We start from the raw sequence: 21,370 nt of genomic DNA, 5'->3' as shown, positions 1-21,370 counted from the left end.
CCTTCAAGTTCTCAAGTCACATTCTACAAGCTCTCCAATTCTGCACCATATTTACCTTCATAAGTATTGTTTAGTTAATATGTGACTAATATGTGAGGACAGATTGTTACAGGACAGGCCTGAATGGGTCGGTATTGGTTGCCCTGCCGCTGCTTCTTCTCTGTGCAGGTCCTGCACCTGGATACGGCTGTGCCCCGCCTACCTGCTGCTGAGCGCCTATAAAAGCCTGTCAGTGTCTGCCTCTCCACCGCTTTGACCATGCACTCTTGAGTTTGACAGTCCCTCCAAGATTTCGCGGGCATTTTTTGTGATTGTTGCGGGCTGAAATGCCCGATTTCGTGGGCCACTTTTCCAAAAGTTGCAGTAAAAATTAGCAATTTTTTTTCTGCTCTAAAACCTACTTTACTCACAATTAAGTTAATTGTTTCTACCAATTATAAATACATATTGACCAGACATGTTCTAGAAGAAATATGCTTTATTGTTGGAAAGCAAACACCAACACAATTTTGCAAAATGTGCAAACACTTTTTTTTTTTAGCTAATACACTGAGCATACCCTGAATGCAAAAGGTGCAACAGTTTTAATCAAAATGATCATCAGAAGTGCAAGTCAGTAAACAATAACGAACTTAAGAAAAATTGAAGAGCATAACATGAACCTGTCATGAAGACATATTTCTTTAGGCATAACAAAAATAAAAAATAAAAATACAAAGCATTAACGAACATACTATATATAATAATAGTGTGTGCTTCCTGTTTGTTCTCCCACATGGGGTTGTGCACTGGCTTGCATTCTCTTGACATGCTTTGCAGAAGCAAAATGCTTGTCCATAGACGACTTCCGTCTTTTGCTCGATGATAACATTTTGAACAAAAAAAGTCTGATGAAGCAACGTTGGGTACTGTTTTGCACGGTCCTTAGCTGATATTTTTGTTGGCAAATGTGAGGTGTTTTTATCGCACATGACTCCGTTGAACGCTTTCTCCCGGCACTGGTTGAAAACAGGATGTGACGTAGGCATTTTCTTCTTCGTAGGTTCCTTGTAAGCAGCGCAAAGCATAGACATAATATACGTAGACTCACCGCTCCAGTGGGCGTCAGCAGTCGATGCGGTGCCTACGTATAAATGTTTATGGCGCAAAGCCCCTAGTACATCCTCCGCTACTTCCGTAGCAACTACAAGCGCTAAAATGCCAAAAATAACAACAAGCGGCCGCATATTTATGTTTTTTTTTTCAGTGAAGTTGCGGGAAAGTTGGGGGCTTTTGGAAAAATTGCATTGCCGCACTAATTTCACGGAGTTTGCTTGTTTTTGCGTTAATAGTAGCGATCGCAACATCACGAAATCCTGGAGGGACTGGTTTGAGCTTCTTTTGATGCACCACACACACACCTTTCACCCACCATACATCACCTGCCTTCACTACTGATATTAATATACTCATGACCCCACATCTTATTTTCTGTTAATATTTATCTTATTTGTGAACAAAATCCTGTTTTTGAGCACGTTACTTCTGGTGTGGTCTCCCTCCTCGTTATGGCCCTGAGCCAATCATAACATTCATGTACCTTTCTTTGAAGGCCTTTTCTGCCATCTCTCGGGCAGCTCTTTGGACCTCCTCTGGAACAGCATCTTTCTCAGCCTGAGAAACCTGGTGGACTTTGTGTCCAGCATCCAGACGGTAAGGTCCGCCTTTCCCACCCAGCCCTGCAGTGTCTCTGCCACCTGTAGAGAAACGGATCACGGGTTTATAAAGGAACAGAATCCCAAACAACACTACACACACTCACTGGGATTTCATAAAGGTTGTTTTATGATATTTCAAGTTTTTAGGGTAATGTGTATATTTCTCTCATTTTGTGTGTTTTTTTGGCACAATTATGTGTATATTTCTCTGATTTTGGATTTTTGGAATCATTTTGTGTATTCATCTCTTATTTTTTGAGTTTTTGGGGTCATTTTGTGAATTTTTGTTCTGGTTCTCTCTGTTTTTGGAGTCATTCAGAGCATTTTCTCTCATATTGTGCATTCTTCTCATTTTTTGTGTTTTGGGAGTCATTTTGTTTTGTTTACTCTGTGTTTTTGGAGTCATTTTGTATATTGTTATGGTTTAGTGTTTTTTAAACCAGTTTTGTTTTGTTTGTGGCTTTGTGTAATTTTATTGTCAGTTTATATGTCTGAAGTCATTTTGTGTATTTTTCTCAAATTTTTTGTGTTTTTGGAGTAATTTTGTGTATTTTTGTTCAGGTTCTGTGTGTTTTTGGAGTCATTAGTATAATTATATCTCATTGTGTTGGTTTTTTTGGAGTAATTTTGTTTTGTTTATTCTCATTATTGTCATGGTTTTGCATGTTTTTAAAGTCATTTTTGTGTTTTTTTTCTGGCTTTGTGCAATTTTATTGTCAGTTTGCATGTCTAGAGTTATTTTGTGTAATTTTCTATATTTGTTTTAGGGCCAGATGTACCCAAAGGGCCACCAGTTGCCCATATCTGATCTAACTGGTTTGTCTGAAAGTAAATTCCTTTGACATCCTTGGTTTCAAACAAACCATAATGAGACTTCTATTAATGACTCATGTGTAAACCCAGTGTGAAAAACTAATTAAATGGTCAATTCTCTTGTTGATTTCTACTCACATTCTTTAAAATGTTTGTTAGTTTTGGGACTTTTATGAAACATCACTTGCATTATATCACATTGAACGTAAACCCATCGGTTTTGATGGTAAAACTCCAACAGGTCGTCTGAAATCCAACGGGTTTCTCTTTTGTCTGATAAATATGCCATATAATAATACCACACGTGTGTTACATCATTGTATATTTACGCAGAGATATTCTAGCACTTGTACATGTTTTTATGACCATGCCTAAACGACTCCACTGGTTGAAGGTTTACTGCTTTGACGTCACAGGTTGACTCCCTGTCCTTGTGAACTGATTGTTATTGGTTTACCTGTGCCTCCAGCCCACTGGTTCCCCCCAACATGAGGGGCGTTGTGGGGGTCGATCTTTCCATGTTTTGGCGCAGAGACGTCCAGGCCGCTGTCCCTCTGGACGGTGATCTGGAAGAAGCAGGAGACGACACGTGGGTCGAGAGCAGAGCATGTGTGAGATGTGAATTATAGACAACAGGTGGGCGTCTTTATGAGGGTCAAGGGTCAACTTAAAGTTATCGTCCAACCTTTACCTGCAGCTATTCTCCAAGGTACAGAAAGTCTGAATTTCCAGGAAAAAGGGTGGGAGTGTTCAGAACCAAAAGACCAGAGTGAGCATGGGCAACTGGCAGCCCAGGGGCCACATGCGGCCCCTGGGCTGTCAATATATGACATGAAAATACACAAAATGACATAAAAATACCAAATATGACAGAAAATCCAAAAAAAACAACCTAAATACACATTCTTTCTAGAACGCACAAGATGATACAAATAAATAACTGAAAAGTATACAAAATGACTTCAAAAACACACAAAATGACTGAAATATGTTAGGACTAATAACACATAAAAAAAACTACAAAAATATTCAGAATAACAGAAAAATGTACCATAAAAAAATACCTAAAAGGACTCTAAAAACACACAATAACAATGAAAACCCAAAAAATGAACATACTGTAAATGTACAAAAATTACAATAACAAAAGTACATTAAAAAAATGACAGAAAAGCACACAAACCCTTTGAGAAAAGTGTTAAAATGCATGGCAGTGAAAAGGTTTCAGTCAAGACTTCCTTGGATTTGAAAAAATCCAAAAGTAACTGAGTAAAAAAAAGTCAGTCAATCATTCAGGAGCAAATACAGGCGTAAGCAAAGGAGTTGAAGAGAAAAAAGTAAGAAATTAAGAAAGTAAGTTTCTCTACTCACTACTCCAAACTTTCACACACATTTAAACTCTGATTAGGATGTTATTAAATCAATAATTATGCTTTTGAAAAGTCTTGCATCATTGGTTTGTGACATTACACCAAATACAACAGAGTAATTTCCTTGCACCTATCCTGAGAAAAAAATCTAATAATTATTTGAATAAAATGAACAAGATAAAGAGGGAAAGATGGACTTCCAGGCCTGTCAGATATTCAACAATGGGAACTATCAGCTGCTCACTGAATGTGGTTAAACATCAAATCCAAAACTCCTGCACATTCCATCTCATATTTGTAGACTTGTACAATTTGTCCATTGTCTCTAAGAATTGTGTCGTTCCTCCAAAGCATGGGCTGTTGTTTTCTTTCCCTTCTTCCTCACATTGTCTAAAATCTGATGACGCTTGCGTGGCCTCCTGAAAGAATTTCCTACAAACTAGAAATCAATGATAAACGGAGCTCCAGGGTTACAGTCAGCTGTGTTGGCTGTTACCATCACAAACCATTTCCTAGGCCGACAGTGGACAACAGGGATTGGGGTGATTCAAACATGAGTCATTGAAAATGACTAACATCTTGATTGTTTCATGCAGCTGCAGATGATTGGAATCGTTTCCAGAGATTGAGAGGAAATGGTTTTCTAAATGACAGGAAACAAAAGTGAGAATTGTGAGAAAGAGTGAGAAGATGTCCAATTACCACTTGGTCCGAAATGATTGAAACAAGATCTCATCCAAGTGGTTTTGATGGTTTAAAATTATTCAAATGCTCCATAAACTTCTCGCTGGGTAGGACACACCTGAGTCCACAATATGTGAAACTTTCCCACTAGAAACTTCTCATGTGTGATGGTCCACAACACAAAGTGTGCATGAGCAGAGCTTCAAGAGATTCCATTTGAGTTAATCTGATGACAGCACAATGATGCCTTCTTTGAGAAGTGTTTGGAGATTAACCTTTGACTGGTTTGGAAGCTTTTGGAATCCACAGGAAAAGTTAGTGGTAAAGGGCCAAACAAAGGTCAACAAGTACTGTAATTTCCGGACTATGAGCCCCTATTTTTTTCCCCATGCTTTGAACCCTGCAGCTTAAACAATGAGGCAGCAATATTATGGATTTTTCATGGGTTCACAAGCTTCATGCCACCAAAAAACTTGAGCCTTGTCACATCAAACCCATCAAATTGCAGAACGTGTCATGGACCAATGAAACTGAATCATTCCAATGATGGGAGCAGGCACGGGAGCTTAGCATTAATGAATCAACAATACCACATTGGAGACAGCAGTGTGAAGAACTGGCTTGATGCAAAAAGAGAGGAGAAAAGCAGATGGTCCCAACTCGAAAATGATCTCAAACACTGGGTCAACACAGAGAGCAGACGGCCGAGGTGTTTCCATTGTGTAGATCAGACTGAAGAGGCTGAGAGGCTGTTCAACCCAGACACAGAAGAAGACAACTTCAGTGGTTTCGGTGCACAAGAGGAGCACAATGGCGATCAATGACTTTTCTGGTTGGCAGCTGCATTATTATTATTTTTTTAACTAATCATGTTACAGGCACTGTCTTTTGTTAAACTACAAGAGCTTGTGTAAATACGGTTCAATGTAAAGACCTGCGGCGTGTTTATGTTTATGTACTAGGGTGACGTCCGGACTTACCTGGACATCCTCTTTTCATGTCTTGTCCGGACCGTACGGCATGATTTTACAAACTCATCAAAATGTCAGGTTTTCCCAAAGACTCTGAATGCATCTCGCACAAACATTGATTTAAATGACCGTAACTTCGCTAATATTTGCTCTATTTGACAAAATCACGTGACAGAATCATTAAAGATGCTGCTTTGTTTTGACGAAAATCCTCAGACACGCAGCAGAAAGAAGAGAAAGAGTCTGAGATGGACTGAAAGAGACCAAATACTGGTGAATTTAATAAAAAAAAAATATTAGCAGAGAGATATATGATATATAGATGATAAAACCTTCATAGAGGTTTAGAGAGGGATTTGATGAAGGAGCCACTTGGAGAAACTTAGCCTTTAGGGAGTTAAAGTAAATGTTCCATCATCTGGTCTAGACCTCATCAACTTCTGTCTCCACAGACAGAATACAGCTCATCATGGGACAATGTTGCTGCAAACCTTTATAGTTTTTTTTATTTATTGAATTGTATATTTAATGAATATTTAATGTTTTGTAAGTGTTTTTAAAATTCTAGGAGGAGATGTTTCTCATTGTTTCAATGATTGATAGATTTTAAGAAGGTGTACATGAGATTTTTCAAGGACAGATTGTTATAATAGATAATAACATAATTTTTTAAAGTCTTTGTTATAAAGGGAGAAAACATTTTTTAAACCGTATGGACAAAAACAACTTATTTATCTACTGTATGGAATTTTGCAGTTATAAAGTAGATTCAAGAAAACGTCGAGTACTTTGAGTATGCTGAGGTCGGCCCAAGTGTCCTCTTTTTTGAAAGTCAAACGATGGTCATTGGTCACCCTAATATGGACAACATATTATATAGTGAGTGCGTCTTATATTTAGTTGTGCTCAATAGTCTGGAAAGTTCGGTATGTAGGTAAGTATTTGTGTTTCTGTATCAGTCAGTAACTACAGAAATGTCTTTGGTGAGGAATTTGACACCTCTCCTTGAAAAGGATTAAAACAGAGGTCAGTATTACATTGTGGGTTTGTATCCAAATTGTGTTTATAATTTTTTTTTTTAAAAAGAATCAAACATTAAAATATCCAGAAAGGCAAACCATGCCTGGACTTCAAGAAAAATCATTTGATTCCAAATGAAAATGAAAGACGAGGCCACACCTCCATGACTTTGTTAATGTTTCGGTTCGATGCTGACCGGTGAAAGCTGAGCTGTTGGGATTTCCTGTGATGGACCCTTGTCTTCACGCTGTATTTAGATGAAAGAGTCACGCTGGTGACAGCAGAACTCAGGATGTGTCCTCGCGCTGGTAACAGACGCCGCTCTGATGCTGTCACACCAGTAAAAGGGTGACTAGTGCTCTACGATCATGGCTTTGCAGAAATGATGAGTGACGACTTTACGACACTGCTCCAATTTGGGCGTTTGGGGCCGTCGAGCCGGGTTCAGTTTTCCTCCTCGGGTTGTGAGTCACCAACATTTCAGCAGGTGGATGGTGGAAGCTTACACGTGTCACATTACCGCTTCCCAGCAAGGGGACTGTTGGCATTATGGCAGAATAATCTGCATTCTGTGTGTGATGACTTTATCCTTGATCCTGTTAGTGGGTGGAATCATCGGACATTGGGGGAAGCATGAGGATTTCGACCAGATTGTCATTGCCAGTATTGTACAAGGACAAGTTTCCAGTAACTGGTCCCATCACTGGTGGGGATGAAGAAGCTTACGTCACGGTGTGAGGACAACCTCAGCGTCAGCAGGGGCTCGTACTCTCAATTTCTTCAGGAATGTTTCAATTGACAAGAGTCGGAAGCATTTTTATGACCAAATTAAAAATACACAAGATGTACATCATAACATGACTGTACAAACCAGTTCAGGTTATGCTGATTCACCTAAACCAAGAACAGAATACTTAGATCTACTGTTATCTATAGAGCTATAACAGGATAGAAGCACCTATCACAATAATAGTTTAACTGTTAAGGAAACACGCTTGTAATCGGAGGGTCACTGGTTCTAATCCAACCTGGGCCATCACTGTGGGATGTTGAGCAAGTCCCTGAACCGTAACTGTTCGTAATAATTCCAGCAAGTTGATTTTGTCTTCTTTTTTGAAATAATATGTTAAGGTTTCATTTATTCAGACAACTTTCTTCAGGAAATTTTACTTTGAAATTTACTTTAAACTTAGACTTGTTTCGACTGCCAACTGTCAGTCTTCCTCAGAGGCATCTACTGATTGCTTTGATGCAGTTATTTTCTAAGGAAAGCATCACTGCTCACGTTGTACGTCACTTTGGATAAAAGCGTCTGCTAAATGAAATCGTAATCTTGTAATTGTAAGAACAACATTTAATGAAACACTTAATGAGAATAAGCCTGTACTAATCCTCAGAGGCACAGAAGTTCAGTTTTATTTAATGACCTTGAAAACTAATGATTGTAGAATCACTGAATAAATGTTTATGTAATTTTTTTTGTGTGTCGGACCCCAGGAAGACTATAGCTCTTGTCTTGACAAAAGCTAATGAGGATCCTGATGAGCAACGATAAACTCGGAGGGTCACTGGTTCTAATCCCACCTGGGCCATCACTGTGGGATGTTGAGCAAGTCCACTGCTCCTCTGGATTTCATTTCATGTATGCAGCTTTACACTTGTGATCAACAATATTGATGATCTATCTATCTACTATATAAACAGACTAGACAACAGGGATGATGAAGGAGAGGAGTCTTCATCAGCTGCTGCTGATTTAGCCTTTATTCTATGCACACTTCATAATGCACAATCTTTTTTTGGCACAGCCAACACAATATACTAAATATTTTAGTCAGGGAGGCTCCGATAATTATGAAAAAGCAACTGTATTATAAAGACTGAAAGGAAATATAGATATATAAATGCTAGACTTTGATGAGCCACTGTTCCTAACTGACTAAAATAAAGTTGAAGAGAAAATCCTCAGCTGTGAACAAATCCTCTGGGTTTAAACCTATCATGTGACATCCTTAATTTCCTGCTGCTTTTTCTCCACATGCACGGGAACATAACAAAATAGATACACAAAAGGAATCCTGTGGGAATAAAAAGTCTTCCCTCAGTGTGCCTCCCATCAGCCTCTTTGAGGATTGAATGTGTGTAGTTTCAGTGTTCTTTGGTGGTGAGCGCGGGAATGGAGGGTGAGCTGCGACGCAGGTTTGTGTTACGAGTGGTTAAAACAATATCTTGGAAAACATCAAGAAAGTCACAGGATTGGCTGGTAAACGTGACCGACACAGATACTACTTGTTCGCTCTGCGTAATTTTATCTATTTTTAAAAAATATTTTGACTTGGTTTGTCAGTTAATTAAACAGATGCATTATATTAAGGAATTACATATAATTAATGAACCAAAAAGGTGTAGGCTGAAGCCAAAGCTTATATGATGCGTACACTTTTAACAGTACATCACACCAAAACAACAATAATAAATAAAAAAACAAGACATTTTGTTCCCCAGGCAGATGCATAACCCAATAACATTGTTGTGTGTTGTTTTGTATGTTGTCGTATTATTATTATAGTTCATTTATATTATTTTGTATATATTCTATTTATATTACTGGTGTTTTTATATTTGTAATATTTTATACTGTTATTTACTCTATTTATTCTTTAAGTGCTTAACGGGGAACTTGGGAACATTATTTTGTTTTGTACATGTTATGCAAATAATGACAATTAAAAATCCTTGAATCTTTGACATGGGTCCACGATCCACAAGTAGAAAACCTTTGATTTTAACTTACAGTTTATATATAAAAGGAGTCAGCTCCATATTTGAACAAGAAATAAAAAATTCAGATTTTTAAATGAAAAAAACATCCCAACAGTAAAATGATGTGCTGACCACATCATTCCATGTCTTTACTGTTCTTCTATGAGTGTAGGAACGGCCCTGAGTGAACTTAGATGCATGTGTGTGTTGGCATTAAGTCACGCCTGTACAGGAATGTTGGAAGTCTTTGTGTTTCCATCATTGAAGGAGGTGAGGACACGTTAAGTAGAGCATCAGGCACCTCGTCCGTTGTCAGCTGCAGAGTCCTGTTTATGAGGACTCACTGCACGCGCTCGGAGGGGTGACAAGTGCAAACCTGCACATGAACGGGTGGCGGAGCCTAAGAGGGAGGGGCACGATATGGCAGGAGGCCAATTACAACAGTGACAGGCTGATATACAGGTGCACACGTTGTCTGATAGGGTGGAGCAGAGTAGACAAGCGCTGACTGATGGATGCTGATGATCTCAACAGGTTTGTAATGGAACAAACGACGAAGGATTAGCATTCGCGCTGCATGCTAACACAGCAGACGTATACAAAAAAAATGTCTCCCATTTTTATGACTTTTTCTTACAATCTGTGCCGGGGCCATTTCATATTCCTTGTAAACATTTTAAGTAGTGATAGACCAATACATCGGCCAGACAATAATATCGGCTGATTTTTGTGTTTATTTACGTGTATCAGCATCGGCCGATGTGGGCTGCTGAATTCGCTGATCCACATTATTTACAGAAAGCAGAAATATTTTTTACTTGTTCTACATCACCTGTTTTTAATATTTGCAAAATATTTTGTACTTATTCTACATCACTTGTTTTTAATATTTGTAAAATATTTTTTACTTGTCATTCTACCTCACATTTGTTGATTTCTTTTTTAAAAATTGAGATTCGTAGCTTTTGTCATCATCATTGTGTCATTTTTATGATGTAAATTGAGGGAGCCAAAGTAGTATCGGCTCAAAATATCGGCTCACGAAAATCGTCAGGAAAAAAAGTAAGAATATATTAGTATCAGCCCTAAAAAAGTCCATATCGGTCGATCCCTAATTTTAAGAATACCGTATTTTTCAGACTACAAGGCGCAACGGACTATAAGGCGCACTATCAATGAATGGGTCTGACTGGGTCTATTTTCATACATAAGGCGCATTATTATTATTATTATTAAGGCTCATTAAGTGAAACAAAATAGTCAGATAAGTCAAGCGGTGCAGCTTCATAGTTTACCAAAGTTGTACTAAAACATTTTGACATATTAATTTCATACATAAGGCACACCTGATTATAAGGCACACTGTCGATTTTTGAGAAAATTACAGGAATTTAAGTGCGCCTTATAGTCCAAAAAATACGGTAGCTTCTTCCGTGATGGATGAAAAATAAAAAGACAAAACCTGAAACAAAGTTTTTCAAACTGTAAAACGTATTCTTCAGCAGCTGTTTCATATTCCTCACATCACGGCGTGGCATCTTTTCAGGTAAGGGTTAAAGAAACCTGAAGACTTACATTCAGGGATGTCAAACCAATTTTAGTTCAGGGGCCGAAAACCAACCAGTTTTAATCAAACAGATTATGAGCGAAGAAAACTAGCAATTTGAACATTATTGTGCCCTTGTTTGCACTTCCAAGTATTCACAATTCTTGTTTAATATGTGGAATAATTTGAAGAAACTCAAAAGATTTTTGGAAAAAAATTTAAATTTCTTTCAGCAATTTCAGATGAAAAATGAATGCCATTATGTGATATAAGCACAGGTAAACCTTGAGGTCCCGCAAATATTGTTGAGTTTCATTGAATTTGTGTATTTGGAGGGACTGAGATATGCACAACTGAATCAGATGTAAATCTATACACAATGGTTTATGTTTTGTTATTTTTAGTCTCTCCTGCAGGCTGAATTGGATGATCTAAAAGGCTGGATTTGACTCCCAGGCCTTGATTTTGACTTATGTGCATTAGACTTTCAGCATGACCAAAAGGGCCTTGCTCCATTTCTTCCTTTTAGTGTCACACCCTAACTCCCTTTCCCTTGCCTTCCACTTTACTCAGGTGTAACACTTCCCTCTCTTTTCTTTAATCATATAGTAAATGTGCCGTGTTCCTCTGAGACTCCATAACAGTGACGTTAGCAGGGTCAAAAGGTAATGGGGCTCGGCAATGTTATCCGTTCAACTTATTGGTTAAAACTGAATTAGAATATTTTTACCATTTTATTAAAATTTACATTATTGTCTGATATATCATCAGACGGATAATTATTATTCATTCTAAGAAAACACACAAACGATTCTGTTGATTTCCAAAACAACATTAGCAACAATCGAACACCTCAAAGGAGTCCAGCAGAAAGACAAAGACCAGTGGGTTAGTGTTTCACTCAAGACCAGAATGAACCGAGACTAAGAGAAGACCAAGACATTTGGGAGTCAAGACCAAAACTGAGACAAGTTGAGACCACGTCAACACTATAAAAATCTATTTTTTTTAAAACCATGACATGTTGAACATGGTTTGTCACTTGGTTTTAAATATCTTAAAACAACCATATTCCTTCATTTGCACATTTGTTGTGTGTTTTTATGCAGTTGTTGTTGTTGTGTTTTGATTTTTATTTCTAATTTATGTCTGTCCCACAGTTGTATATTTGAACTATTACCCTATGTTGGTATTTATTTACTGTCTGCTATTCTCTTGTGCTGCTGCGCAATGTGTGAATTCCCCCTCAATAAAGGTCTTTTCTATTCTATTCTGTTTGTCAGGTGAATGAGGCCTAAACTAAGTATTTAGAAAAAGTTCTGACTAGAAATAAAATGGACTGCTATGCCAGTGTTGGCAGGTTCTGACACATAAAGCACTGGTAAAGATTTCTCATCATCTTATCACATTAATTAAGTTGAAGAACAGCAGATCAGTGCTGGTCTATACTGGTCTTGATGGAAAATCTCAAGATGTGGCATTGAGACCAGTCTAACCAGAGGAATAGACTACAGTGGATTGCACACAATCCTATATTCCCAGTGGGAATAAACACAATCATTAGTGGTGTTAAATGAATAAAATACTTCAAGAAACTCCCAGTCCAGGATGTATACTGGATCACAGAGCTTTCCAACATCCTAATAAATTACACAAGAACTCTCCTCCTGTATCTGTGCTTCAATGTTAGCTCAGAGTGTCAATAGTTGGTCAAAACATCCAACATTCTACAGTAGGGATGTGAATATTTGGGTTTCTCACGATTTGATTCTTAGGGTCACAATTAAGGCTCACATTGATATTAAGGTTTTCACTACTGCCATAACGTAACCTCAGACGCTGGAGGTTTTTTCTTCCGTCTTCATCATTTGAGTGATATACATGTTCACCAATCAGAAATGCACAGAACCACCTTTCTGGGCTGCTGGCCAATCAGAGATGGTTACAGAACACAAGCTTGTATGCGCTACAGCGAGTCCCTTTTTGTTCTTTTTTGCTACAGCGAGTCTCTGAGTGCTCTAACAACTACACTAGGGCCATATAAAATCCACGTTAACGGAATCATGGAATCAAGCGATGAAAACGGAATCTACTACTGAACGCGGAAATGGACAGAATCGGGTTTAATCGGCGTCGCCGTGAGGCAAAGGACATTTTTTATGTCCTTCCCACTCTCATCCTGGATGCTTCCAACACCACCTAAACACTGTCTAACCTGGCAACAAACTACGCAAATCATCACGGACTCCTAAATCAGAGCAGACCAGTGCCCGTTTAACTTTAAGGTGTCTGTGAAGCTCCGTCTGTTTCTCATGTAGCGCTGCTGTGCTCTGTGAAAACATGACTCAGCTTTAATCAGCTTCCGTGGCGACCGTGGCTCAGGTGGTACTGGGTCGTCTTCTGATCGAGAGGTTGGGGGTTCGATCCCAGTACCTGACTATGTGTCGAAGTGTCCTTGGGCAAGACACTGAATCCTAAGTTGCTCCCAGTGGTTGACGAGCGCCTTGCATGGCAGTCCTGTCCCACTGGTGTGTGAACGTGAGAGTGATTGGGTGAATGAGCTGATGTGTAAAGCGCTTTGAGACTGCTTCAGTGTGGTGATAAAGCGCTATATAAAATCAAGTCCATTTTACCATTTACCATTCACCTGCTCAGAGCGTTTACACAGAAGATCTGTGGATAAAGTTGTTCTGTGGTTGTGGACGAGACCATCAATACCAGGGATTGTAGAGTCTGAAACATTGTAGATTAATGACAACTTCTGATACTGACAAATATTCCAGCCCCTAGTGGTGAAAAAACACTTCTTACACATGATGTGTCTTGCACATTTATTTTTGTTTAATCAATACGGTCTGAAATGATGTCATCAGGATCATTTAAATTAGGTTGATTAAAACCTAATCAATAAACCTGATCAGATTCAGTAAACCATTGATCTCTGAGGGTGGGTTACATTAATGCTGCTCTCTGACATCTTTATTTGACATGAATAATTAAAAATGAGCAGTCAGAATAATCCATTTCACAACAATTTTTGACATACAATTTTGTTTAGTTTTCTTTTTTTATTCGTATTTATTTTGTTTCCCCACAGTACAACTTATATCATTCTTTTAATTGTATCTTACAAACATTTTTGTTTAATTATGGTTTTTTTATTTTGTTACCTCACAGGAGTTAAAAACTAATATTTTCTGAAACAAAATTGATTAATATTTCTAAACAAAAAAATTAATTAAAAAAAAATGTAGAAAACAGAATTTGGAAAAAAAAAACGTCTATGTATTGAAATGTATAAAATATTTTTCAAAAATCGAAAATCGCAATATCTGTCAGAAAAATCGCATTTAGGTTTTTCGTCAAAATCGTGCAGCCCTCGTCACGATTTGATTCAAAATCCATTCTTGATTCAAATATTGATATAATGCATAGTGTCTTAAGGCAAATTATGGCATCAAAACAATACAGTTGTAGAAGATAATTTTAAATAAACTGATTCCAATGATGTAATCGCACAAAGGCAAACTTAAGACAAAAGGTAACATTCATGCTAAACAAATAAAAACTTACTTACGGTACAAGAAATAACTTACATAAATACAGAAGTAAGTCTCAACGCTACAGGAATTATATATATAACTGCTTTCGTCCTGTACTTTGTCTGTTTTTGTTGTTGTTGTTTTGGTTTTGTGTTTCTACTTGTATTGTCGGACTTGCAATAAAAAAAAATAAATAAAGAAAAAAAAAACAATTTTTGAAGTTTATGATTTGATTCAGAATTGTGGATGATTAGAATCGCGATTCATATATGAATCGATTTTTCCCGCCACCCTATTCTACAGTATTCTATGAATGTAAATATTTGATATATATGTGTGTGTCCATGTTCACACAGGTATGAAGTGTGTAAACAACTCATGCACACGCACATTATACAGTGGAGCTGCTGTCTGCACAGGTGTGACCTACAGGAGGAGGTGTGTGTGTGTGTGTGTGTGTGTGTGTATAATATGAACTCTATCTAAACTGATGTATCCACTGCACTACTGTTCCATCACAGATCAATACAGTGTTCCTATGGTGAGAGAAGGACCAGCGACAGATGGACCTTCTGGATCTAAAGCATTCCTCAGCCTCTGTGCACATGTGGGCGAGTGCACAAAGCGTCCTCAGTGCTCCGGTCCGGATCTTCTGACCCCAAAGCTGTTGCGCCATAAGCACAAAGCCTCCTCTTTCACACAGATCTACGTCCGACTGCAGCTTTTAAAAGCCAGAGCCTGGAAACTTTCTGCTCTGAATGGGAATGTTTTGGACACAGTGAGTGAGCGCTGACAGAGCTGTGGTTTGTGAAGCTGTACTGCCCCCTGGTGGTGTGAAAAACACTGCATAGCCATCAATTTCTTTAGAAACCAGTAAAATACATCTCACACAATTGCTCCATGAAAAATGACGAGCTACAAACAGAAATAGTGTTTGACAAAATACTAAATTAAAGTTTAGTTTAGGGGCCAAATACAGACCAGTTTGAGCTTAAGTGGGCCACAGATTTTAGGTGGGAAAAAGAGCAAATTCGAAATCAATGTCCCCTGGTTTGCACTACCACGTGACAGAGTAAGACTATATCAGTCCCTGCAACATCTTCACTTAAATTTCCCTGATTTTAAGAATTTGGGGACATTTGGTGGAATAATTTGGAGATTTTGAAAAAAGCAAGAGTTCGTTCAACAATTTGAGAATAAAAATGACTGCTATCATGTGATATAAGAACTGAAACTGAAAAGCTCTACAAATATTGTGAATTTTAATAATTTTTTGTATTTGTAGGGGCTGAGATCTCTACAACTGAATTAGTTGGTAAATTACAAAATGTTTCATGTTTTTTCTATCATTTTAACTTTCTCAAGCGGGGCAAATTTGATGCTCTAAAGGGCCGGATTGGGCCCCCGGGCCTTGAGTTTGACACATATGCTTCAGGCGGGCACAATACAGTAAACACAAGTTCAGAAGAAAAGCAAGAGATTTTTTTGTGATATGTTTGTTCTGCAAATTATATCATTGAGTTCCTACACATTTAAAATTTAAAAATTCATACTTTTTCCAGACCCTAGTTTCCACTTATCTAAGCGCAAAAATTCAAATAACATTTCAGGAAGTAGATTTGTGTCTTGTTTCAGCTTGTTTTCAGTATTCTGAATATGTACAGTATGCTGGGTATTATAATTACAGGTACTTGCAAACATATTCACACCACTTAAACTTTTTCACATGGTTTTACATTACAAACACATTTTTAAATGTAATTTGGGGGGATTTAATGATGCACAATGACAATAGTAAAATGGAAGGAAATCAATAAATAATAATTAAAGTAGAATGAATAATTTTACAGTGTATTTATATTATCCTGACTTTAATACATAATACATGTATAAATAACAGGTTCCATGTGACGTCTGTGTGATTATTGCATTGTCATGTGTGCTGTTACTAATATGATTAATTTATTTACAGTAATTGATTTGCAGCTCAATGGTTGCTCTACCTGTACAGGTCTGCCGTCCTCTGAGCCAATCATATTCCTCCATTCCATCAGGGAACGCTGCAGGTTGTCCAACCCTGTTTCCCACAGGCGAACGTAGCCGCCCATATCCACTGTGACCACGCCCCCAGAACCCAGAGGTGCCAGCAGCACGTCTGACTCAGACACTTTGGACATCCAGTTAGTGTAGGGCGACACAGTCTGAGACCTACACACGCACACAAACACACACAGAGAGAGAAAATGTGTACAAGTATTACAATAAATCCTTTTTGCAGATTAAAACAAGTCAAACGAAATATGATAACAGAAAGGACATTTGTCATTCTAACATTGCTTCTTTTTTAACACAATCTGTACTTGAATATTGTCTTACAGTATGTAATAGTGTATAAACTGTATTTTTGAATGAACATGCCTGTAAAAATCTGAAATCAATCTTAATATTTTGTATACAGTCTTTTTTTCACTCTTTATGTATTTATCAATGCATTTATTCCTCTGTCTTCAACAGATCTGTTAAATTAGTTTAAATTAAATATATCTATCAATTCATTTGTTTATTTATTTACAAACACACTTTATAAGATCAGTTTATGAATGTACTGTATGTAACAATATTTATTTATTTTTTATCTGGTGATGTTTAACTTCTTTCAATAACAGTTTATTTATTAATTAATTCATTTATGTATTTGGTAATATTTAACCTTTTAAATCATCTATTTGTTTGTTTGCCTTTTTCTTTTTAATTGTTTGCATACTTGATAATATTGACCTTTAATAATTACAGTTTATTTTGTTTGTTGATGTGTACATCTATTTAAAAATAGTTTATACACTCGTTTGTTTGTATGTTGTTGTTGTTTACCTGGGCACGGGGATGTATTTGACTTTCTTGGAGTTCAGGTCGCTCACTTCCAGGTAGGCGGCGGCCAATGGTGGAGTGACGTCTGAGCCAATCAGAAAACAGCGTCTGTGTTCATTGATCTAACCTTTAATCACTCTGTAAATGATGTTCAGCTGTGTGACCTCTGACCTTTGGGGTAGACCTCCTTCAGCGGCACCTTGGTGGGCGGAAGCGCTCGGACCACCTGATTGGCCGAGAGCAAAGCGACGCAGTTCTCCCTCCGCGCCGGCTGAAGGTTGCCCTTAAAGAACATGTTAGCTCCGCTCTGATTGGTCTTCATTTTTGTGAGGTCAACACCGCGCACGAAGCTGTGCACCTCACTGGGAGACTGGAGACAAATTATACACACACCAGAAGGTAGACTGTCAGTATGTAGGTCAGACATGTGCAACTCCTGGTCTGCGGTCCAAAAGTGGCCCTGGTTCCAATTTCCAAAACTTCAAAAACTCAAAATGTTAACTAAAACAAACAAAACAACACCAAAAATACACATTAATTGCTCCGAAAACCCAAAATTACAAAGAAAATGCACAGAATGACTCCAAAAACGCACTAAATGCCTCCAAAAACACAAAATGACAACAAAAACACATACAGCAACATAAGAACTACACTAAAATGAGTACAAAAAGACAAAATGAGGACAAAAATGCACAGAATTACTCCAAAAATGCACAAAATTACAAAAAACACACAATGCCACAAAAAAGACTCTAAAAACACGAAATGAGGACAAAAATGCACAAAATAAAAACACAGAATAACATCAAAAATACACATAACACCACCAAAAATGACTCGAAAAACACAAAACGCGGACAAAAATGCGAAGAATGGATCCAAAAATGAACAAAACCACATATAACAACACCAAAAATACGCAAAAATCACTCTAAAAACATGAAAAGACAACAAAAATGCACAGAATGGGCCCAAAATTTTAGAAAATGCCTCCAAAAACACACAAAAAAACAAGAATAACTCCTAAAACATACAATTATAACGAATACACTCCAAAAACACAGAATTACTCAAAATAACACAAAACCAGAGAAACATATACAAAATGACAAAAAACCCTTTGATCTGATTTTCTAAATGGTGACATTATTTTTGATAAAAACAGAGCGAGTGAGAGGGATCTGATAATCAATCAACAGCAGCATTTCATTCCTAACCCTCACCATGAGGTCAGGGAATCCCACCACGATCCTGGCGAAGGATCCAGAGTCGGTCAGGAGGCGGTTTGGAGAAACGATCTTCTGGTTCAGAGCAGCACTGAGATTCTCACTGGGAAGCTGGTCACATGACAACATTTGAGGAATCGACGCCTCGGCTGAGATGGAGAGCAGGTGGGAAGAGGAAGAAAAACATGTAATGAATGAATAAAATCACTAAGTTACCACCATTTACTGTTTAAAGCAGTGGTAGTCACACTTTTTAGTTCAGGTACCCCCTTTCTCTTATTTATGAATCCAAGTATTTTCTGGCGACCCTAAATAATTGTTTTATAGAATTAGTTTTAGATCATGTTTGTTATACTGTGTAACAAATACAATGTATCCAGGATTGGAGCACAAACTAAAACTGTATTTTTCTTCCGTTTTCTTATTTTCTTATACTGCATTTTATTTGAACTATTTTTATATTTGAGAAAGTGAAAACACACAATACAGTTGTTTAAGATTAAAAAAGCAATAATATCTAAAAATATATATCTTTTCAATGCAATTTATAATATATCCCAGGTGACCCCATTTAAACTTAAGGGTTGAAAAATCCAGATTTAGTCGCTCCTGAAAGCATTTATTTCTATAGTTTTTATCATTTCTGGTCATCTCCTTTATATTTTCAGTTCACGTTCTAATTAAAATCATTTTCATTATTATTATTATTATGATTGTCATTTTTAACTAAAAGAAAACATTACAAAAGCCCATATTTTTTTGAGATATAAATATTAATGCTTTCATTTGTTAATTTTCCACTCTCTCTCTCTCTCACTCTCTCAAGTACCCCCTGTAGTGCCATCGCGTACCACTAGGGGTACACGTACCCCATTTGAGTAACACTGGTTGAAAGTGTGCACAACATGAATCATTCTTATCTTTGAGGTTAGTAAATGATTTGGAAACTACTAATGCCTCTGAAACCTTATTTCCCTGTTGGTCCATTCATCAATAATGATCTGATCTGCTTGTGTTTCAGACTACAGTAAGTCCTGGTTCAGAGAGTCCATACCTGACCCGGCTCCAGCTGAGTCCTCATCGACGCTGTGAAGCTGACACACACCAGAGTCATCCGCAGTCATGTGCATGGGCTTGGTCAGCAGGAACTTCCTGCTCAAAGAAAATCAAATGAAAGTTTTTTTGTTTTTTTTTTAAAAAGGATGTGAAAAGAGAAGGTGGGAATGAGAACAATCTCTCACTTATTGGTGTTGCTCTCCACCAACAGCCAGCGATCCTCTGCCACTAGGAAAACACTTTTCAGGTTGATGGGAAGAGAGATGGAGTGAACCCGGCCCTCCAGTACGTCCAGGACCTCCAGCTGGTTGCTGCAGAAACACAACATGAACATCAGACTGGGATTAGCAACAGGAGTCGGGTTTCAGGATTTAATATCATCCCTTAGGAGCAAAAAATTTAAATAAATGACCCAAATCAAGAACAATGGTTAAGTCTCAAAATTATAATTGCTAAAATAATTCACATTTTGATAAGAGAACAGAATATTACAACTCGATAACGTAAAAAAACCCCCAACTATTTACTGTAACAATAATAGAGCTGCACGATACGCTTTTGTCTTGTCACAGTTAAATTTTTTTTTTTAACGATAATTGGGTCCTGATTCGATATATATTGCAATTCAATAGTAACAAAAAAAAGCTTCGTAATTGAAAAATAAAAATAAAAAATTCTGGGGAGAAATACAGATTTTCAATATCGGCAAAAATAAAAAATTGCGATATATAGTTAATCAATCTTTTTTCCAATCCTTTAAACAATAACACCAAAAAGCTGAAGTTTGGTCTAAAACATAAAGGAACTTTTAAAATCAAAATGTAGGATCCAGGTTTTATCCAAGAGCTAAAAGAAAAAAAAAAGGAAAAATATAAAACTTCTCGTTACTCAAATTATTAAAAAGAAAAAAGGAGAAAAATAAACTACCAACTGCACTGAGAGGCATCAGTTTATAATAGAACAATTCCCCTTCAAAATAAAACTACAGTAAAAGTGTTTTGTTTTTTTCACAGTAACATGGAAAAAAAAAACAAGCTACTTTTGGGTCCCGACCCATGAGTTGAGGATCCCTGTGTGACCAGCTCACCCATCCTCCTTGTAGAACAGAAGCCAGTTTTTATGAGAAAACTCTCGGCACATTTTATGAACTCCCTGCAGAGAAAACGGAACGTTCAGTCACTTTTCTACTCGCTTCATCCTTATAACTCAAGTTTTCCCTAAACCTCTGACCTGTTGCTCTTTGCTGTTCCACCAGTTGGAGGCTCGAGTCGAGGGCGGATCCACGTCTGGAGAAAGAAGGAGTCGCCGTACGGCGCCCGTCTCCAGGTCCAAGTGCAGCACTGTGTTACCCTGACACAGAAAGAATGGAAAAGCACTGAAATTCACCATAATACTACATTAAACTAATTACAACAATGTTACAAATCCCCTGCTTCTAATTCAGATAGGGCTCTATTCTCCCATTTGCATAAGCTGTTTTTGGCTGTGTGCTGTTCTCCCCCTGTACTAAGTCAGTCGCTGCACGCCTTCATCCCAGTTACGCACTGTGGGTGGAGCAGCCCTGAAATGTAGGTGTTCGCATTCAAATCTGGCTTTACGCGCATTCTCCAGTGTGCATAAGTCCTTTTCCTCTTACGTGCTTCTAACCCTGAAGTAAGTGCAGCGCCCAGATAAGGTGAAACATTATATTGCACTAGAAATATGGACTTAGTTACATTTGAAGCCACACGGACTCATGTGTCATGCAGCAGCAGCTGTGATCACTCAGCTGCTGCTGCTGCGCGATTAATTAAAACTCTGACAGATGCAGA

General features: G+C 37.7%; 1 protein-coding gene across 2 annotated transcripts in view; it reads right to left on the bottom strand.

The window, feature by feature from the left end:
• vwa8 (von Willebrand factor A domain containing 8) overlaps positions 1-21,370 on the bottom strand; it is a 92,972-nt gene that overhangs the window by 19,535 nt on the left and 52,067 nt on the right. For both annotated transcript variants that reach the window (XM_028436114.1, XM_028436115.1), the window contains 10 exons: positions 20,790-20,909; positions 20,647-20,711; positions 19,745-19,870; positions 19,558-19,655; positions 18,501-18,652; positions 17,446-17,644; positions 17,278-17,359; positions 16,410-16,614; positions 2,968-3,076; positions 1,580-1,736 (listed from right to left, as the gene is read on the bottom strand). In XM_028436114.1, the coding sequence (XP_028291915.1) occupies positions 1,580-1,736; positions 2,968-3,076; positions 16,410-16,614; positions 17,278-17,359; positions 17,446-17,644; positions 18,501-18,652; positions 19,558-19,655; positions 19,745-19,870; positions 20,647-20,711; positions 20,790-20,909 (1,313 nt within the window). The remainder of the gene's footprint in view (positions 1-1,579; positions 1,737-2,967; positions 3,077-16,409; positions 16,615-17,277; positions 17,360-17,445; positions 17,645-18,500; positions 18,653-19,557; positions 19,656-19,744; positions 19,871-20,646; positions 20,712-20,789; positions 20,910-21,370) is intronic.

The sequence above is a fragment of the Gouania willdenowi genome, chromosome 21 (genome assembly GCF_900634775.1).
Source record: "Gouania willdenowi chromosome 21, fGouWil2.1, whole genome shotgun sequence".
In the NCBI taxonomy this organism is placed as follows: domain Eukaryota; kingdom Metazoa; phylum Chordata; class Actinopteri; order Blenniiformes; family Gobiesocidae; genus Gouania; species Gouania willdenowi.
The sequence above is the reverse complement of the archived record's forward strand: the minus strand, read 5'-3'. Positions and strand labels throughout refer to the sequence as shown.